Below are 19813 nucleotides of genomic sequence, written 5' to 3' on the forward strand. Positions count from 1 at the left end.
GAACAATGAACAGACGATTAACCAATGACAAGACAAATGGCAGGATCAAATGACAAACAGGGAATCACATGACAGACATGGAACATGACATGAACAAACCCAAACGTGACAAAATGCTGTTAAAATGCTGCTTTTCATTCAGTATTTGCATATTTTCCTTTCATAATTCATCCAAATGCAAACATGAGTGCCGTGGGATGAAACTAATGTGAGAGGAGCTGCAGGTGACAACCACTCAGAAGGTTATCTGCCCGGTTAACATCAGGTCAGTGTATGTTATTGTTTACATTTATATATTGTTCATCGTCACCACAGAGAAAAACAGGTGTTGTCTTGTTTTTAGAGTTTTCTAATGTGTTTTCAGCATTATTTGTTGTTTTTTTGCATTCTTTAGACACTTGACTTCTTGAGGAGAAACATGAACAGCACTGTCTCCAAGAACCAAACATCTTCTTTTGGGATCACATGCACAGACTCCATCCCAGGGTATTCACTTCTAATTTCTGTAATAACACTGAACATCTTTGTCCTCCTGCCCATCCAAATCTGTGTCCTCTGGCTGGGCTCAAGAAACTTTAGAATTAGGGGACGTCTGGCAGCCTCAGAAATCTATACAATGAACCTTTCTGCACTAGAGGTTTTTGTGACCATAATTTATTCTTTATGTATGGTTCCTTTTACTTTTATGCATCAAGAAACCGTACTTGTTGTTGTGTTTTTTTATGGAATCTACATTGTTGGACAACCCCTGATGAACAGCCTGATTTGTGTTGAGCGTTACATAGCCGTGGCTCATCCAGCGATGTACCGCAACCCAGCCTTTGTGAAGCACAGATATATTAGTGCTGGACTGGTCTGGATGCTGAGTGCAGCTTATGGAGGTCTTTCTGTTTGTACCAGTCCACGCATCCCATTTGAGGTCTACACTTGTTCCCTGGCAATCAGCATCTTGGTGATCACTACTTGTAGTCTAGGAGTGCTCAAGATCCTGTTGAGACCAAGTCCTGGTGAAACACAGAAGGAAGGGATGCACCACCAGAAAAAGAGGGCATTTGTAATTATCACTGTCATTCTAGTTTACACATCTGTTCCATATGGCCTGGATATACTACTTTTCAACATTAGCAGTAATATTTCTCATGATGCTTTCTGTGTGCTGCTGGGCGTCAATGTATGGTTATCGAAACAAGGTAGTGTTATACAGCCTGTTCTCTATCTGTCCAAGCATGGTAAGTTTCCATGCATTAAAAAGGTTTTTATTAAAACAACACAAAATATTGAAGCCACGTCCTCATAAATAGCGCATCCATGCAGAGCAGTGGCTCTCAGATAGAGATGAAAGGTCAGTTCTGGGTTGGGTTTTGTAAACATCATCGGCTACACTTTATTTTAAGGTGTCATTACAGTGTAATTATGTATTTAAGTACTGAGTAGTATTAAGTAACTACATGTGCTTACTTTAGAGTTAGGGTAGGATTAGGATTTGGTTGAGGGTTTGTTGCATGTAATTATGCATAATTTACTGTAATTACTATGTTAAGTTGTAACAGATGTAACAAGGACACTGTAAATAAAGCATTACTCCTTATCATTAACCTATCAAGATTGCTTGACTTTAAAGTAAAGTGGCAAAAAGCCCAATAAACAATTTAATAAACAGGAATTCCTTTAATTAATTGTAGGCTATAAGTGGTATTTTGCATTAGATCATGTGAATAAAGCACAGTAAAAACGTTTGAAAATATTGAGAATTTTAATGTTCTGTGAATGTAAATAAACTGCTTATTAGTGAAATGATAATGAGACTGAGACGCTATAATATACCTACTAATTTTGAATTACATGACAATGAGCATATGCAATATTGCAGCTCTATTTGGTATAAAAGTTTGTCTGTTATGCTGAAAACAAAGTTGTATAATCAATTAAAAATTGGCTAAACTTGAAATGACTTTAGTGTTTGGTTGCACAAATCATGACTAGATCATGTAGTAACACTTGAGTCAATACTAGTTAGTTCCAGTGATCTTCACTTTATATCGAGTATCGAGTTGTTTTTAAGGCACTAAATGGGCTGGTGTATTTTTACAATTACAGATGTAACACTTTTTAGGTCTAAACTCAAAACCTACTTGGTAAGTATGGCTTTTAATACGCAGTAGTGGTGTGATATTTTACTTTGGCAACATTTTCTGATTTTACATGTTTATTCTGTTTATTGTATGTTGTTTTATATTTAATCTTGATGTGAAATACTTTGGATATCTGAGGGTTGTTGTAAAGCGCTATACAAATAAATTTTGATTGAAATGTTAATGGACACAATACACATCAATCCTATTGTCATTAACAAATCAGAGCAGTAAATATGATATTCACAGTCAAATTCTGCAATATAAAACTGTGAAAACAAACTCAAATGAACACATGTTGTTCAAGGGATAGTTCACTTTGAAATTAATTTTTGATATGTTTTACCTTACCTCGAGGACATCCGAGATGTAGGTGTCACAGACACAAAGCGCCCGCACCCTCAGATCACTTGGACGTGGTTGTGGTTACAAGAGGTAAAAACGATATAAATACTGTTCGTTTTCTCACACAAACGGCTCGTTTTGTTTCTTAGGCCATCAATGTGTAGTCATTGAATCATGTTTAATCTGGACTTCTCTGTGCATGCTCTTTTAGGTGGACCCCATATACCTCCATTATATGACTGACAGACAAGAACGGTTTGACCTAAAAATATTAAAAATTGAAAATACTGTGGAAACAAAGACACCTACATCTTGGATGCCCTTGAGGTAAGATAAAACATATCAAAAATTAATTTCAAAGTGAACTATCCCTTTAAAATGCTGCTTTTCATTCCGTATTTGCACATTTCCTTTAATAAAGCACACATAGAGATACAGATGCAAATAAATGTGACATATTTGATGAAACCAACGTGAGAGAATCGACACTAAAGGAACGACGCTGGAATCACTCTCATCTGTCTAACATCAGGTCAGTGTAATTTAATGAATACGTTTGTTGGTTTTGTTGTTTTACATTGGAATGTATTTTCATTGCTACTATTCCATTATTTGTAGTTCTCGATGCCTTTTAGAAACGCTTGAACTTGAAGAGAAACATGAACAGCACTGTCTCCAACAACCAAACATCTTCTTTTGGGCTCCGATGCACAGAGCCAGGGTATTCACTTCAACTTTCTGTAATAGCACTGGACTTCATTGTTGTCCTTCCCATCCAAATCTGGGTCCTCTGGCTGGGCTCTCGAAATAATGGACTTAGGGGACGTCTGGCAGCCTCAGAGATCTTTACAATGAACCTTTCTGCACTAGAGGTTTTTGTGATGGTACTTTATTGCGTTATTGTGGTTACTGATCACATTGACAGTGAATACACAATGTTCATTGCTATGTTTTTTACTGGAAGCTACCTAGTTGGACGACCCCTTATGAACAGCTTGATTTGTGTTGAGCGTTACATAGCCGTGGCTCATCCAGCGATGTACCGCAACCCAGCCTTTGTGAAGCACAGATATATTAGTGCTGGACTGGTCTGGATGCTGAGTGTGGTTTATGGAGGTCTTTCTGTTTACAGTCCACACACCCAAATTGAGGTCTACGCTTGTTCCCTTACAATCAGCCTGTTGGTGATCACTACTTGTAGTCTAGGAGTGCTCAAGATCCTGTTGAGACCAAGTCCTGGTGAAACACAGAAGGAAGGGATGCACCACCAGAAAAAGAGGGCATTTGTAATTATCACTGTCATTCTAGTTTGCATCTCTGTTCCATATGGCCTGGAATTTTTCATTATAAATGGAAATTTGTCACTACATAATTTGTGCCTTCTAGCGGGCATCAATTTATGGCTAATGCGACCAAGCAGTGTAATGCAATCTGTTCTCTTTCTGTCCAAGAAAAAGAAATTGCCATTCACTAGAAAAGATTAACCATTATGTGGGGGGCTTTGTTTAATACAAATGTTGTCCTTTGCAAAGTTTCTTCAAATATAACTTTGTTAGGTTTGTTCATTTGTTTGTGTAGGAGCCATTTATACCTTCACCTTTTGTGGATAGGTTAATATTGCTATTACTTACTCTAGCCACTTGGTGGAGTGTTGCACTGGGTGTGACATCACTGGGAATTAAGTATATTTACAGCCAGGTGTGGTAATCAGTTAGGTATGGTGTGGATGGTGAGGAACACACGGTTCTTACCGTAGCCGTGAGCACCCACTTTACCAACAGCACGACAGCACTTTAATATTTAGCACTGGGTGAAGTACCATTTTAATGTAAATTATTCCCTTTCATACTTTTATAATAAACGGGAACACCACCCAAAAGAGAGCAAATGTTTGGACCTTTGAATTTTTCAGCTACGCGTTGAGAACACCATGCCATCTATGCCGAGGCCTATAGGATAGCCTCAACAGTTTGCATTAAGCAAACACTTTGACCGTAATGATCTGGTAAATATATACAATATACATCTATATGAATAATGAAGAACATCAATGTTGTGTAAATTAGATAGGTGCTTAGTTATGTAGCTGATGTAGTAAATTGTAATTTAATAATAAAGAGAGCAAAAAGTGGATATGAGTACTTTACTATAAGCATATTATTATTTTGATTATTATTATTGTTTTTACAAACATACACTTGAGAATAAGTGGTCATGCATTACATCCACACAAAAATAAAGGCAGGATTCAAAGGAGATTATTGGGATTAAAGGGGTCATGAACTGGCTTTTTAAATTTTATTATATTGTTGTCTGAGGTCAACTTATGACGTTCGCTTGCTTTTTGCATTCAAAAACATCAAAATGAATAAGTAATAGGCTATTTTGTACCCTAGTTTTGAGCCCAGCTGAAAAACGCTCGGTTTTTATGAGCGTCTCACACTGAAGATTTGGAAGTAAACGCCCACTGCTGTGAGTTTTGCATATAATAATGAGTTTCGACTCACCCCTCGATACACCAGGGGGAAATTGATTTGAAAACGTCCAATGTTGTAAAATGGCAACCGGAATGATTCGCTCATACATGTTCGACCCAGAGTCTGTGTGTTGCACAATTCCTGTCAGATCCAATATAGACGTCACAGCTCCATTCTTTAGTCTCAATCGGGCTGTAAATCCAGTCTTGTTTACAGGACAATCCTCAGTGAAATGAAGCGAACAGACGACAATGTTTTCATCAGCTGCACGTCATTAAAAATAAAGTTTATCCATGCAGTCCTATTGAAATCCAGAGGAAGCTTATGCAGCCACTGTCTTCTTCCACAACCAGGCACTGCACAATATTCGGTATTGCTCGGTAGCTCGACCCGGTTTGTCATCACGAATGAAGGCGAGTCTCAATCTCAACACCGAGATAGTCATGTTCCCGCAATGAGAATATGAGCCATCCACAAAGCTGCTTCAGCTTGCTGAATGCCCAAACGCGTGATGCATCTATTGTGACTGTCAGGTGGGGAGAGGGAACAACCACACACAGAAACGCCCGGTGGAATGGCATCTTAAAAAAGACACAGACCCACCCGTGTTGCTTTTTCAGGAAATAACACTCTTTACCAGTGCCGGAGCACACAGGGGAATGACCATGGCAAAACTGACAGGAGATGGTGCAGCCTGCCACTCTTAGAACAAAAAGTTCTATACAGAACCTTAAAAGGTTCTATCAGCGCTATGTAGTTGGACCTCCAAAATGGTTCTATATAGAACCATTTTTTTTTTGTAAAAGGTTCTATACACTCTTAAAAAAGGGTTCCTCTGGGTTCTATATAGAACCCTGGGGTTCCATACTTGGCCAATAGAACCTTTTACCCAAAAAATGGTTCTATATAGAACCATTTTGGAGTTCCATATATGAAGCGGGGGATGGAACCATTTCTGGTTCTAAATAGAACCATTTCTTCTAAGAGTGTGTAGCAGTGAAGCACTTACTTCTTTACCCTCTAACTGACCATCAAAACAAACAAACACAAAGAATGCTGTTAAAACAGTAGTTGAGAGCTCAGAAGCTTATGATCTCCAGAAGACTGAGACTTCCAGAAGAAGCACAGCACCGACACACTCGCTTGTTAAACAACTTTCTTCAGAAACATCAATCAACGTGAAGACCGATCGGCTCTGATGCGAAAGACAAATGCTGCATGCATCTGCTTCTGTAGGCTAGTTATACATCATAGACACATACACTAGACCTCACCTGGGGGTTCTAAGCATGCGTCAAAACCGCCGCCATCTTGGAACAGGAGTCTTGTCATAGGAAGTAGCTAGGTAACGCTGCTATCTCTGCCTTTACTTCGAATTCATTGATGGTGGCGGACTTTTGTGCAGCGTATGAAGTTCACGGATGAAATCTGAACTTGGAAGAATGTTTAAAAAAAATTACATTTATTTTTTCTTTCTGGAATCAATGATAAATACATGTCTGACCCTTGGAACAAACCAAAAAAAACAAGAAAAATCGCATTCATGATGATTTATGGTGATTTTATTTGCGTTAGACCTGTGTCTACTACATTGACGCTGATGCATTAAAGTGGAGGGGCTCCCCTGTTTCAAAATGGCGGCTCTATTGACGCATTCGTTCCAATGAACAGCCGTATCCAAGGTGAGGTCTATATGTCTATGGTTATACATTATACCCATACCCACGCTGCGAGGCGGAGCGCGAGATAAAAATCTTGCACGCCAAGTGCATTGGCTTAAGCGTGATCCAGAGTACGGTACCTTGACCGAACTGATAGGGAACAACCCTCTTGTTGAAGCAACACGGGAATGAAGCTCATTGGTTCTCGCTCAACCGTACATTTACCACAACTGATGTGTGAGTAGAATGTTTATGTAGGCTACATAAAAGCGTAAATTCAGTCTGTTCATCACATGAAGTGTTCGTGTATCTTCAGAAAATTTGGACTAAACCGCTCAATTCATATGGATTCGTTTTATGATGTCTTTATGAACTTTTTGAAGCTTCAAATTGGTAGGCTAGTTGCATACCAGTCAATCTAAGGACAGACATCAATCGCTCAGGTTGCATCAAAAATATCTTTATTTGTGTCAGTGGAAACAATCTTCCATAGTCGTCTCATAAATAGCGGGAAATTATTGAAAAATCCCGTCAATGACGGGGAAAGAGTTAAAAAAAAAAAAAATAAATTGGAGATGAGCGCTCGTGGTCTGGTGCGGGGCTCGTGACGTCATCGTCACGCAAGTTTGCGGAAGTGGTAAAAGGACGAAGGTTGTGCACTGATTGCAGGCGTAATGGAGGTATGTAACGGTGTCTCCATTGGGAATATTGTAACAAACTTGTTAACTTACATGTTGATTGCAAAGCATATGGTTTCGACACAACTGTTCAGTAGTGACTGGCTGATAGTTACATGCGAATGTTTGAATTGAAATGTATTATTTTTATACGGTTGGAGCAGGTGCGGAGTAAATTATTGAACTCGGTTGAGAAGTGTGTGGACGAGGCTTTGGAGGGTCTCGTCAGGAGTACCGGGGGTCTGGCGCTCCTGCGGGGGCACAGAGTGGTGCTGCGGTCCGATCTGGAGAGCATTAAGGGAAAGGTAGCTCTGCTGTCTGGAGGAGGATCTGGCCATGAACCCGCACATGCTGGTAATGCGTGTGAAACGGTTCCTTCTCTAGTGTGCTATGTTCGTTACTGAATTTTAAAGAAGAAGAATAACATAGGATGTTAGTTGTTGAAATTACATTTGCTGTAATTTGTTGTAGTCATTTAGAATCAGACATTTTAAATAATATTTTTGACTTGAATAACAGGTTCTTTTAGATGATGCACTTTTTAGGTCACCTGATAAAACATTAATGTAAAGCCCTGTGCACAGCAAGAGGGAATATGATACTGTATAATTGTAATACATTGTATCATAAATGCATTCCTGTTTGGTCCTTAGACATTACAGTAACAAAGAAAGAAATTACAATGACAAAGATGATGATTATGAAAGTTTCTTATACAGTTTGGAGGGGATTTGTTTACAATATTAACAATAACTAAAGTAAGGTTTGTGGTAATCCATTTTTATAGCATTTACACTTGGCTACTTTTAAAATGTTTGGGGTCAGTAAGATTTTTTTTTTCTTCTTTAAGAAAAGATTTGTTGGAAATTTGTACTTTTATTTCAGCAAGAACACATTAAATTGACCAGAAGTGACAGTAAAGAAATGTATAATGATTATATTATATTTATAATATATGAACAAATTTGAAAGTTCTTTTAAATTGAAAATATATTTCACAATATTACTGTTTTACTGTATTTTCAATCCAAAAAATGCAGTCTTGGTGAGCATAAGCGACTTCTTTAAAAACATTTTTTTTTAAAGGGAATTCCCTGGGTATTGAACCTATGAACTTGGTGTTGCTAGTGCCATTGTTGTATTTGAGCTACTTTCACTCTACTTCAGGTTACATTGGCATGGGGATGCTGTCCGGAGCTGTGGCGGGAGCAGTGTTTGCCTCTCCTCCTCCGGGAAGTGTCCTGGCTGCCATCCTGACTCTGTGGAAGGGAAGCGCTTCAGGAGTCCTGCTCATCGTGAAGAACTACACGGGTGACCGTCTAAACTTTGGCATAGCTGTCGAACAGGCCAGATCGCAGGGCGTCCAGGCGGACATGGTGATTGTGGGCGATGACTGCGCCTTTGCTCAGCCCAGCAAAGCCGGCAGGAGAGGCTTGTGTGGAATTGTGTTCATTCATAAGGTACCAAAATGAGCTTGACATGGCTATATTAATCTTTTTTTTTTTTTTTTAATAAATGCCATTTTTTCTTTTTAGCTAGCTGGAGCTCTAGCAGAGAAAGGCTGTCCTTTGGATGAAATTGTTGCATGGGTGAACAAAGCAACAAAAAACATTGGTGAGAAAGACCAGCATATTACCATTTCGGTTGTTATAGCTTAAATGTTGCAGTACTGAAGGAAATTTGTTTCAATTGTGAAAATCCAACCACTGTGCTATACAATATATATATATATATATATATATATATATATATATATATATATATATATATATATATATATACATGCACACACACACACTGGCATCATATATATTGTTGTTTTATCAGGGACATTGGGCGTTAGTCTGTCTCCATGCAGTGTTCCCGGATGCCTTCCATCTTTCCAGCTTCCACCAGGAGAGATGGAGTTAGGACTGGGTAAGAGAGATCTATAACAAAAAGAGTAAAGATTAGAAATTATTTAAAAATTAATTATTTTATGTAGCAGTAAATATGTGTATATAGTGTTTATGTGCATTTTTAATTACAATTAATCGATTTGACAGCAGTTATATATATATATATATAGTTCTGTCAAATTGATTCATCATCCAAAATAATTTTTTTTACATATTATTTATGTGTGTGCTGTGTATAATTATTTTGTATATAGAAATACACATGCATGCATGTATATATTTAAGAAAAAGTATGTAAGAAAATTTATATTCAAAATATTGATATATAAGATAGATTGTGTATTTCTATATATATACAGTATTTATGTATTTCTATATATACAGTATTTAGGTGCAATTCTTAAATATATACATGCATGTGTATATATATATATATATATATATACACACAAAATAATTATACGAAGCACACACAAATATGTTATGTAAACACATCAAGATCAAGAATCACTTTATTCGCCAAATGCATCAGCAGATACACAGGAATTTGATATGGCCATCAGTTACACACAAACTCACACAAAGATGTCAAACTATAAAAAAAAAAATAATAATAATAAAAAAATAAAAATATATAATAATAATAATAAAAAATAATAATAATAAAATAGTCCGAATAGTGCTAATTCAACTATTTAAAAGGGAAATGGCATATGCGATTAATCTTTGCACAGCCCTAATATATATATTTCACAAACCTTTGTTAGATAAGATTAATCGATTTGACAGAAATATATATTATATTTGTATATACACTCATTTATTTAAACAAAATTTCAGTTGAAACTGCAATATTAAGCATTTTTTTATTGAATTTAAAATAATTTTTTATATGAATATATTATTTTAAAAAGTCATTTATTCCTGTGATTTAAAGCTGAATTTTCAGCATGTCTTCAGTGTTACATGATCATTCCTGCTCAAGAAACATTTATTATTATTATCAATGTTGAAAACAGATGCTGCTTAACGCGAGACATTTTTTTCATGACTCTTAATAAATAGAACAGCAAAAAAACTTCTTATTTTAAAAAGAAATTATAAATGTCTTTTGCTGATCAACTTCATGTGTTCTTGCATGTCAAATCCTTTTTTTTTAAATTTTACTTATTCCAAACGTTTAACAGTAGTGTTTATATACTATATTTACATATTAAAATGTACACTATATTTATTTGTATAGGGATCCATGGAGAACCAGGTATTAAGAGATCAAAAGTGAGTCTTTTCAAACTGCAGTTCATCCAATCCTACAATAAAGAGTATTGAGATTGATGGTTTTGATTTATTTCAGGTGGCCTCTGCCGATGAAGTTGTGCAAACTGTAATAAGTCACATGACTGATTCCTCAAACAAATCACATCTGTCCCTGAAGTCAGGTATGATGCGTAACTGGTCAGCGCAGGGTTGATTCTGAGGCTGTGCATTTACATGAATGTGTATTCAAAAATGTATTTGTCTAACAGGAGACAAGGTGGTGCTGTGTGTGAATAATCTTGGTGCTCTTTCATGTTTGGAAATAGCTGTGGTTTGCAAAGCAGCTGTACACTGCCTAGGTGAGACTCAAGTGGCACAACGCTAGATTAAAACATTACAAAATAATATAGAACTGAATATTTGATCTTGTTATATCCTAATATTTGCATTTCATTATACTATTTGTAAATTCTGTTTCTGATTCGATTCTCCTTTTCAGAGGAGCGTGGTGTGCTGGTTGTCAGGGTGATGTCCGGATCGTTCATGACATCACTGGAGATGGCGGGAATGTCTCTTTCTTTAATGAAGGTTGATGAAGAGATGCTCCGACTGTTTGGTGCGTTCGCTTTAAATCCAGTTTTGCTTCACCTGGATGACATTGAAATCATTGGTTCAGAAAAAGAGTTAATATGACAGAGCTGAAATGTATATTAAAGGGTAACTAAACCCCTGGTCAGAGCCTGACTCCACCCACTGGCAATATTTGAAAATGCTGAAAAAGTGGGCTGACCCCAGCGGAGATAGAGGGGACGAAATAGATGCTAAAACACTCTATCCTGATCGTTTTCAATACTTGCAATTCCAACTCCTGACTCGCTACAGTGGTTTTGACGACACAAGATGTTTTTTATACTGCCAAGGGCGTAGCTCGCGTGGTGAGCTGAAACCTGCGTACGTCACGAAGTGCAGAACATCCAATTGGAAAATTCAACTGCAGTCGCCACCGTTCAACCTGAAGAGGGCAGCACTAAGGCGTTTTTTTACACCATATATTGTAGAAATAAAACACTTTATAAACAAATGTCAAAAAAGTTACTCAAATCAATGACTGGTATTAATAAAGATCCATTCTTACAGATCATTAACTAAAAAAAGTTGGTTTAGTGTTTAGTTACTCTTTAAACACATGAACAAAGTTTCACTACACACAGCATCTTTAAGATGTTAAAATTACCAGTATACTCTGAAATGAATGCAGGTGTAGAGAATTTACTCTCTATATAAATATATAGACTCACCTAAATGATTTTTAGGAGCATCTGTTCAATTTCTCATTAATGCAATTATCTAATCAACCAATCACATGACAGTTGCTTATAAACCCTAGACCCTAGAAATAAATATAATGTAAATAAATGTAGGGTCTATAAATGTATACCCTAGAAATGGTTGTGCGTGAAAATCCCAGTAACTGAGCAGATTGTGAAATACTCCGGCCCGTCTGGCACCAACAACCATGCCACGCTCAAAATTGTTCTTAAATCACCTTTCTTTCCCATTCTGACATTCAGTCTGGAGTTCAGGAGATTGTCTTATATATATGAAGAGTTCAGATGCAAAAGCCTCTAAGTGCCATTTGAAATTTTCTTCTTTAATGATGATTTTTATCAAACTTGTATATTTAAGTTCACTTGATTTCACTTAAATGGCAATAATAATTACCTATTAATTGTTTTTTAAGTGAAATTACTGAACTTAAATATACAAGTTTGATAAAAATCATCATTAAAGAAGAAAATTTCAAATGGCATTTAGAGGCTTTTGCATCTGATCTCTTCATATATATATTAGTATATAGTGCAGTGTATGGGAAGTGTCACTGATTTGTCTTTCTCAGATGCTAAAACCACCGCCCCGGCCTGGCCTAACCTCAGCACGACCTCTGTGAGCGGGAGGAACCTGTTCATTGAACCTGCAGAAAAACCTGCCGCAGCTTCAGATCAATATCATGAAGGTAGAGAAGAGTGCAAAATTTACATTTTTCAAATGTCAGTTATATATGCCTCAGTTTCTTTGTTATTTTTAGTGTAATTATTAAACTAATACTATACATAAATTCTTTATAATAAATAATTGGCATGGGTAAATATTTTACTACTAATAAAGTAATATAAATGCACAACTGTTTAAAATCTTGGGGCCAGTGTAAGTCTTAGTGTAAGTCTTAGGCCTATAAAACTATAAACTATATTAGCGTCTACAACAGCAGACAATGTCAATCTGTTTATTATAACTGTGCTGCATTTTTGTCGTCTGCCGCTTTAATTGCTCGAGCTCTAAAAAGCAGGATGGATTCGGATTGGCTGTCAATGTTTTTATCGCTTATTAGCTGAAAAAGAAATTGTTCTGAAAGTGATTATCATTCCTCTCAGCCGTTATCGTTATAGTTGTGGTGTGGACTCTGCTATTCTTATATATTTAGAGCTATGTCTTTATCATTGTCGTCGTTGGTGCCTCTTATTTTTACCAAGGCTGGATTTATTTAAAAAAAAATACACTAAAAACAGTAATATTGTGAAATATTAGAAATAAAGTAGCTGTTTTCTATTTTAATATTTTAAACTGTAATTTATTCCTATGATGGTAAAGGTAAATCAGAATTCTTTAAAGGGATAATTCAACTTTGAAATTCATTTTTGGTATGTTTTAGCTTACCTCAAGGGCATCCAAGATGTAGGTGTCTTTGTTTCCACATTATTTTCAATTTTGATATTTTTAGGTCAAACCGTTCTTGTCTGTCAGTCATATAATGATGTTTTATGATGTATACATCACATATATGATGACTGTCTTAGGCCATCAGTGTGTATTTACATTAATGAGTCATTAAATCATGTTTAATTTGGACTTCTCTGTGCATGCTCTTTGAGGTGGTGACCATAGACCTCCATTATATGACTGACAGACAAGAACGGCTTGACCTAAAAAGATCAAAATTGAAAATACTGTGGAAACAAAGACACCTGCATCTTGGATGCCCTTGAGGTAAGCTAAAACTTAATTTCAAAGTGAACTATCCCTTTAATGAACAGAAAGTTCAAAAGAACTGCATTGAAATAGACATCTTTTGTAACATTACAAATGTCAATTTAATGCATCTCTGCTGAAAGTATTTGAAAAATCTTACTTGAACAGGATTGTATATTAACTGAAACACCTGAAGCACTTCATCGACACATTGGTGCTGCTTCACAGGCTCGCTTTCTTCCGTCATTCGCCGGGTTTTGGAGTCCGTGTGTAAGATCCTCTTGCAGCGCCGAGAGGAACTCAATGCTTTGGACCGCGCAGCAGGGGATGGAGATTGTGGGAGCACACATGCTCTTTTAGCCAATGGTATCCACATTTAAACAGTGCACACATATTATTTAAACCAACATATTGCTTAATTTTGTGTTCAAATATATAATGTTAGTAAAATGGGTAACACTCTACAATACGTGTGCACTAATAAGCATGCACAGATAATACTGAATTAATGTGTAACTAATGATTATTTAAGCTATTCATTAATGATTACCACATTGGTAACTAATTAAGAGTTTGTAAGGTTAATGTATTAGTTCATACATGAATTGTTATTAATTAAAAATGTAATTGTGGATTAATTCCATAATAACTCATTTTTTTAACTAATAGTGCTAATTAATATGTTAATTACCAGAATGAGCCAGAGCCTTGTATTTCAACTTCCAGATAATATGACAGGTTCACTAATATGCATTAATACATCATTAATTACTTCATTGTTAGTGCAAATTCATGTGCAAAGTACTAAATGACTAGTTAATAATGATGTGCCCCAACAAGTAAAGTCATAACATAATGATACTTTTGCAAATCATTAGCTAATGATTAATTAAAGCAGACAACTGGAAGTTGAAGTGCATAACTTTTTGTGACTAATTGTGACAATTAACACATTAATTTACACTATTAAGGAATTAATACACAATGACACATTGAATTAATAGCAATTCATGTATTACTTAATCTATTAATCATATAGACTCTTTATTAGTTGCTGATGCAGTAATCATTAATTAATGGTTTAGTTCTTCATGAGTTATACATTAACTCATGATTATCTGTGCATTAGTTAAGGATGAATTAATGCATATTTGTGCACCCGTATTGTAAAGTGTTACCGTAAAATGTTTCACTTGCCTTCACAATGTGGTCTACTTCAGCCATTCAGGAGTGGCTCCAGACCAGCAGGATCCCTGGAAACCTTGGCCAGCTTCTAGCAGATCTGGGTCTGCTGGTCCAGGAAAGGATGGGAGGATCATCAGGGGCGGTATGTGGATGTGTTGATATTGTTCTGTTTATTCGAAGCGCGCACTGCAATCATCTGCTGCTTCAAATGCTCCAGCTCTTAAAAGTCTGCTGTATTCTGATTGGCTGTCAATGTTTTTATCGTTCATCAGCTGGAATTTATTTTTATTAAAGTGATTCCAATGATATCATTCCTTTCTCCCGTTATCATTATAGTTGTGGTGTGAACTCTGCTATTTTTAATATGTAGAATGATTTTAGAACTGTATCATTATAGTTATCGTCCTTGGTGTGATTAGGCCTTAAAGGGATACTCCACTTTTTTTGGAAATAGGCTCATTTTACAACTCCCCCAGAGTTAAACTGTTGAGTTTTACCGTTTTTGAATCCATTCAGCCGATCTCCAATTCTGGCGGCACCACTTTTAGCATAGCTTAGCATACATCATTGAAGTGCACCAGACCAGTAGCATTTGTTCTAAAAAAATTACCAAAGTGTTTCGCTATTTTTCCTATTTAAAACTTGACTCTTCTATAGTTACGTACATCGTGCGCTAAGACAGACGGAAAATGTTAATGTAGGCTGATATGACTAGGAACTATACTCTCATTCCTGCGTAATAATCAGGAAACACCAATGCCGTACCATGAGTGCAGCAGGCACAATGTTATGACGCAGCGCCTGAAAATAGTCCCCAGCTTCCAACGTGACCGGGACTAAGTTTGTGTAGTCATCGCGCCCATAGATATGTATATAAAGGCTAGATGTGTTACGGCGGTGTTTCCATCGTCATCACCGGCGGCCATCTTAACGTGGCTATAATTATCTGGATGATTATTTATTTTTATACACTTTTTATTCATAAGTATGCAGTGTCATAACTACATCTCAGACGTTTATAACAAAACAAACCGTTTGAAAATCGGTAGAAAATTGAGCAAGTTATGGTTATTCAAATAGCACACGTACCATTAACACAATGTTACGAGTGAGCGAGCTGCCTGTGACAAGATGGCCGCCAGGCGCAGACGTCGACCTCCATTGGCCAGCAGCGTAGACGACGTATCTAGCCTTTATATAGATATGTATGATCGCGCCTGCTGCACTCATGGTACGGCGTTAAAGGTTCCTGATTATTACGCAGAAATGAGAGTATAGTTCCTAGTCATATCAGCCTAGAAAATCACAACTTTACATTTTCCGTCTGTCTTAGTGCACGATAGAAGAGTCAAGTTTTAAATAGGAAAAATATCGAAACACATTGGTTATTTTTTTGGGACAAATGCTAATGGTCTTGTGCACTTCAATGATGTATGCTAAGCTATGCTAAAGTGGTACCGCCAGAACCGGAGATCGGCTGAATGGATTCAAAGAAGTTAAACTCAACAGTTAAACTCTGGGGGAGTTGTAAAATGAGCGTATTTCCAAAAAAAGTGGAGTATCCCTTTAAGGGTGTGTTCACACTTGTAGTTCGGGTCTCTTGGTTTGTTTGTCTGCTCTGTACCAGTGTATACATTTAGTCCTAGCGTTCACACTGAACCTAAACATACAAAACAAAGAAATGTTTTTTATGGCGTATATTCTGTGACCGAACTTACCAAACATCCAAAGCAATGCTGTGCTGGGCTAAACACGGTCATTATATGTGTGAAGACTAAATATGGTGGTATTTTGAGCAGCTGAGAACTCGCAAAGAGCTAATGTGTAAAGGAGTCCAAATTAACAGCAGGAATTCTTCTATTGCATTAAATGAAGATCTACTGCAAGGAGACGGGATTTCTGTAATGGAGAAGAACCATTCTGTCCTTTTAGGGTCTCATCTTGTGACATCATGTCCTGTTTTTGGTTCGTTTATGTCTTTGGCCCATTTTTCAGTCAAACCGAATCAGAGTTTGATTTGAAGTGGACCGAGACCCATATTTCCAGCGTCTCGGCCCGCTTGTTTGCTGGCAACAGGGTTCAGAGAGCAACGTTCACATTTTTTCAAATGAACCACACTAACAGAGCAATCGCACCAGGGTTTGTTTAAATCGAACCAAACATGCCAAGTGTGAACACACCCTAAATATCGTTCTCATGAAATCATCAAATGATCCGTTATCTTTTTCTCCACAGTTATATTGCTTGTTTTTGTCTGCGGCCGCCCCTCATCTCAAACAAAACAGTGATGGTGCTGCTTGGGCCAAGGCATTGCATGCTGGGACCGAGGCCATGAAAAGGTGAGTGACCTATTTTTTTTTATTTATTTTTTTTGCCAAGTCAGGTGTGTTCTAACTCTATACCCATAAGTTATCACTAAAATGATGGTGTATAACATTGTTGTAGAAGCACCTAACACTGGTTGTAACCCTAAACGTGACATAATCTGTAAACTTGTCCCTTAAATCTGATTGGTTGATTGGAAAGATGTTCCAGGATCAACAAAGATGTTGATTTAGGTAGATGTTGTACTTCACCGTTCACTGTCAGGGAAACCAATAATAAATGAACTCATTCTCAGTTGTTTTCCCTCATACTTTAGTATTCTCAGTATATTCGAATATACACGTTGCCAAATTTACAAAGTATAAAGATGTGTGTCATTTTATTGCAAATTTATTCCTTGGTTTTTTTCCGACAGATATGGAGGTGCTGAACCAGGTGATCGGACCATGGTATGATTGCCACAGGAATATTCTAGTTTTAGTCATTGTTGCACACAAATTGGAAATCTCTAATCTTAGAAAATTAGAAAATAGTAAAAGCGTATTAGTTAACATATGAATTACACAACCGTTCAAAAGTTTGAGGTAAAAAAAAATCAATCTGAAGATTTTTTTATGTGTTTTGCTCACTAAGGCTGCCCTTTTTTTTTTTTTTGTGATTTAAAAAAAGTCAAAGCTGAATTTTCAGCATCATTTATCCAGTCTCATGATCCTTCAGGTGTTTGAAATTTGAGATTTGGTGCTCAAAAAACTTTCTTATTAAGCAGCAAAACTGTTTCCAACATTGATAATAATAATATATTTGTGGAAACTGATATTTATTTTGACCTTTTTTTAACATTATAAATGTCTTTACTCTAACTTTTGACCAATTTAATGCATCCTTGCTGAATAAAAGTGCAACTTTTACTTACTTTTTGAATAGAAGTGTAGTTCCCTGTTTACCTGAATAGTTTACTGAATGTAGATGATCAGTATTTTGGATAAATATGTGTAGGCTATTGGCAAACACTACTGACCATTTATATCCATGTATCAATGATTAATCTGCTTGGGCATTAATTAACCTGCAAGTCTTAACGTTTTATTAAATCAAATCTTTCAATACCTGCAAATCATTGACGAAGCTGACCCTCTGTGTTAACTTTTAGCTTGATGCCCTATGCCCTGCTGTGGAGGAGTTGATGAAACTTTCCACAGCACCTCCCGATGGTCACATGGCGATACTACAAGCAGCAGTGGAGGTATGGACTAACACTTTAAATGGCAATTTTTTGCTTTCTCATAATTTCTTGCATCTATGATATTAGTCTCTTACATATCTATCTGTAACAGAAAGCAGATGTGGGAGCCGAATCTACACGCAGTCTCACTGCAAGGGCTGGACGTGCCAGTTACGTTGCGTCTGAGCATTTGACCCAGCCTGACCCGGGGGCCGTGGCGGTAGCTGCCATACTGAGGGCCATACTCCATTCTTTGAAGGTGGAGAGTTAACAATATGCAGATTCTCAAAGTGCCTCTATTATGCCATTTTAAAGGTTCATATTTGTATTTTGGATGTCTCCTACAATAGTGTTTACATGCATGCAAGGTAAAAAAAATAAGAAAATTATCATTCTATTATATATTTCACATCTCCATATTTTGAAACCGGTTCCTTTGAATTTAAGATTTAGTCTCTCTAGGTTCATCAAAGTGGATTTGCTACGCTGAAAACATAATCTTTTCAACATTTCGACAACATGAACCAAACTCTTTCAGGCCTCAGCTACAACTACAGTTTTTGAGGGTCAAAAGTAGTTTGGTAATTTTAGAAAAAGCATAATAGGGGCACTTTAGGGAACAGTAAAGCAAAAGGCTGGTAAAAAAACACAAAGGTTTGCTAACATCGATTTGTGCAGATCTTCAAAGATGTGAATGATTTTAAAACCGTTGAAATACTTTCTCTGATCCCGGTTAAATGTGATATAAGTTGACACACTCCTGAAGAGTGTAAAACTGTGGCTCTGCTGTATTTTCAGCATTCAAATGTTTTTGATGAACATAGAAATACTGGCTCAATCAATTGTGTGCATCTGAAACCTGTTTAAAATGGTCTTTTTTTGGAATGCAGTTTATTGCCACTAGCTCAGCAGAATTTACACTCTTCAGTTTTAATGAAAATGGTGGAAATACTGAATAAATAATCCATCAATACACTACCATTAATGAAACAATAATAGTGACTGAGACCAAACATTGTAAAAGTAGGAGGGCTTTTTTAAAAACTGTTGTTTTTAAATTAATAAGTTTTTTTATTTATTTTTTAATTAATAATTTTATTTATTAAAATTAATAAGCTTTTAATAAATTAATAGGGATTAATAATTTTTAATTCCAAAATTAGCCTCATTAAAGGGTCGATTTAACACTAAATGTTATAACAACGTAATTTCAAATGCAGTATTAATTATGAATTTGTGAAATGAATATGTTTAACTAATAAAAACATTAAAAAATGTTGTATTTAAGTTTGTGATGACATCATTTTGAATAATCAGATGTTATAAAAGGTATAGCTTTCTCAACCAATTATTATTTTTTTTTATATTACATTTATTCACCTTCATGTCATTTGAAACCTGCATGACTCTTTATCTGTATATGAAGAGTTCAGATGCAAAAGCCTCTAAATGCCATTTGAAATTTTCTTCTTTAATGATGATTTTTATCAAACTTGTATATTTAAGTTGAGTAATTTCACTTAAATGGCAATGAAGATTACCTATTAATTGTTATTTAAGTGAAATTACTGAACTTAAATATACAAGTTTGATAAAAATCATCATTA

The 19813-nt window shown here is 36.2% G+C and overlaps 3 protein-coding genes across 3 annotated transcripts; all 3 read left to right on the plus strand.

Moving 5' to 3' along the window:
• The first annotated feature begins 333 nt into the window (after positions 1-333).
• LOC148998514 (uncharacterized) lies at positions 334-1297 on the plus strand. Its single transcript, XM_089121828.1, has one exon. The coding sequence runs from the start codon at positions 419-421 to the stop codon at positions 1295-1297; it is 879 nt and encodes a 292-aa protein (XP_088977954.1). The 5' UTR covers positions 334-418.
• LOC148998515 (uncharacterized) lies at positions 383-4002 on the plus strand. Its single transcript, XM_089130533.1, has 3 exons — positions 383-486; positions 2899-3009; positions 3113-4002. Exon 3 carries the CDS (start codon positions 3137-3139, stop codon positions 3959-3961), a length of 825 nt encoding a protein of 274 aa, XP_088986659.1. The 5' UTR covers positions 383-486; positions 2899-3009; positions 3113-3136; the 3' UTR covers positions 3962-4002.
• A 3170-nt stretch (positions 4003-7172) lies between these two features.
• tkfc (triokinase/FMN cyclase) lies at positions 7173-19556 on the plus strand. The gene is made up of 16 exons (XM_039659940.2): positions 7173-7295; positions 7457-7646; positions 8460-8752; positions 8828-8906; positions 9120-9209; positions 10434-10468; positions 10545-10629; positions 10717-10806; positions 10947-11063; positions 12345-12461; positions 13703-13840; positions 14695-14801; positions 16895-16998; positions 17400-17433; positions 18135-18227; positions 18319-19556. The coding sequence occupies exons 1-16, from the start codon at positions 7290-7292 to the stop codon at positions 18475-18477; spliced, it is 1737 nt and encodes a 578-aa protein (XP_039515874.2). The 5' UTR covers positions 7173-7289; the 3' UTR covers positions 18478-19556.
• Positions 19557-19813: the final 257 nt, after the last annotated feature.

The sequence above is a fragment of the Pimephales promelas genome, chromosome 1, assembly GCF_988280905.1.
Source record: "Pimephales promelas chromosome 1, fPimPro1.hap1.1, whole genome shotgun sequence".
Taxonomy (NCBI): domain Eukaryota; kingdom Metazoa; phylum Chordata; class Actinopteri; order Cypriniformes; family Leuciscidae; genus Pimephales; species Pimephales promelas.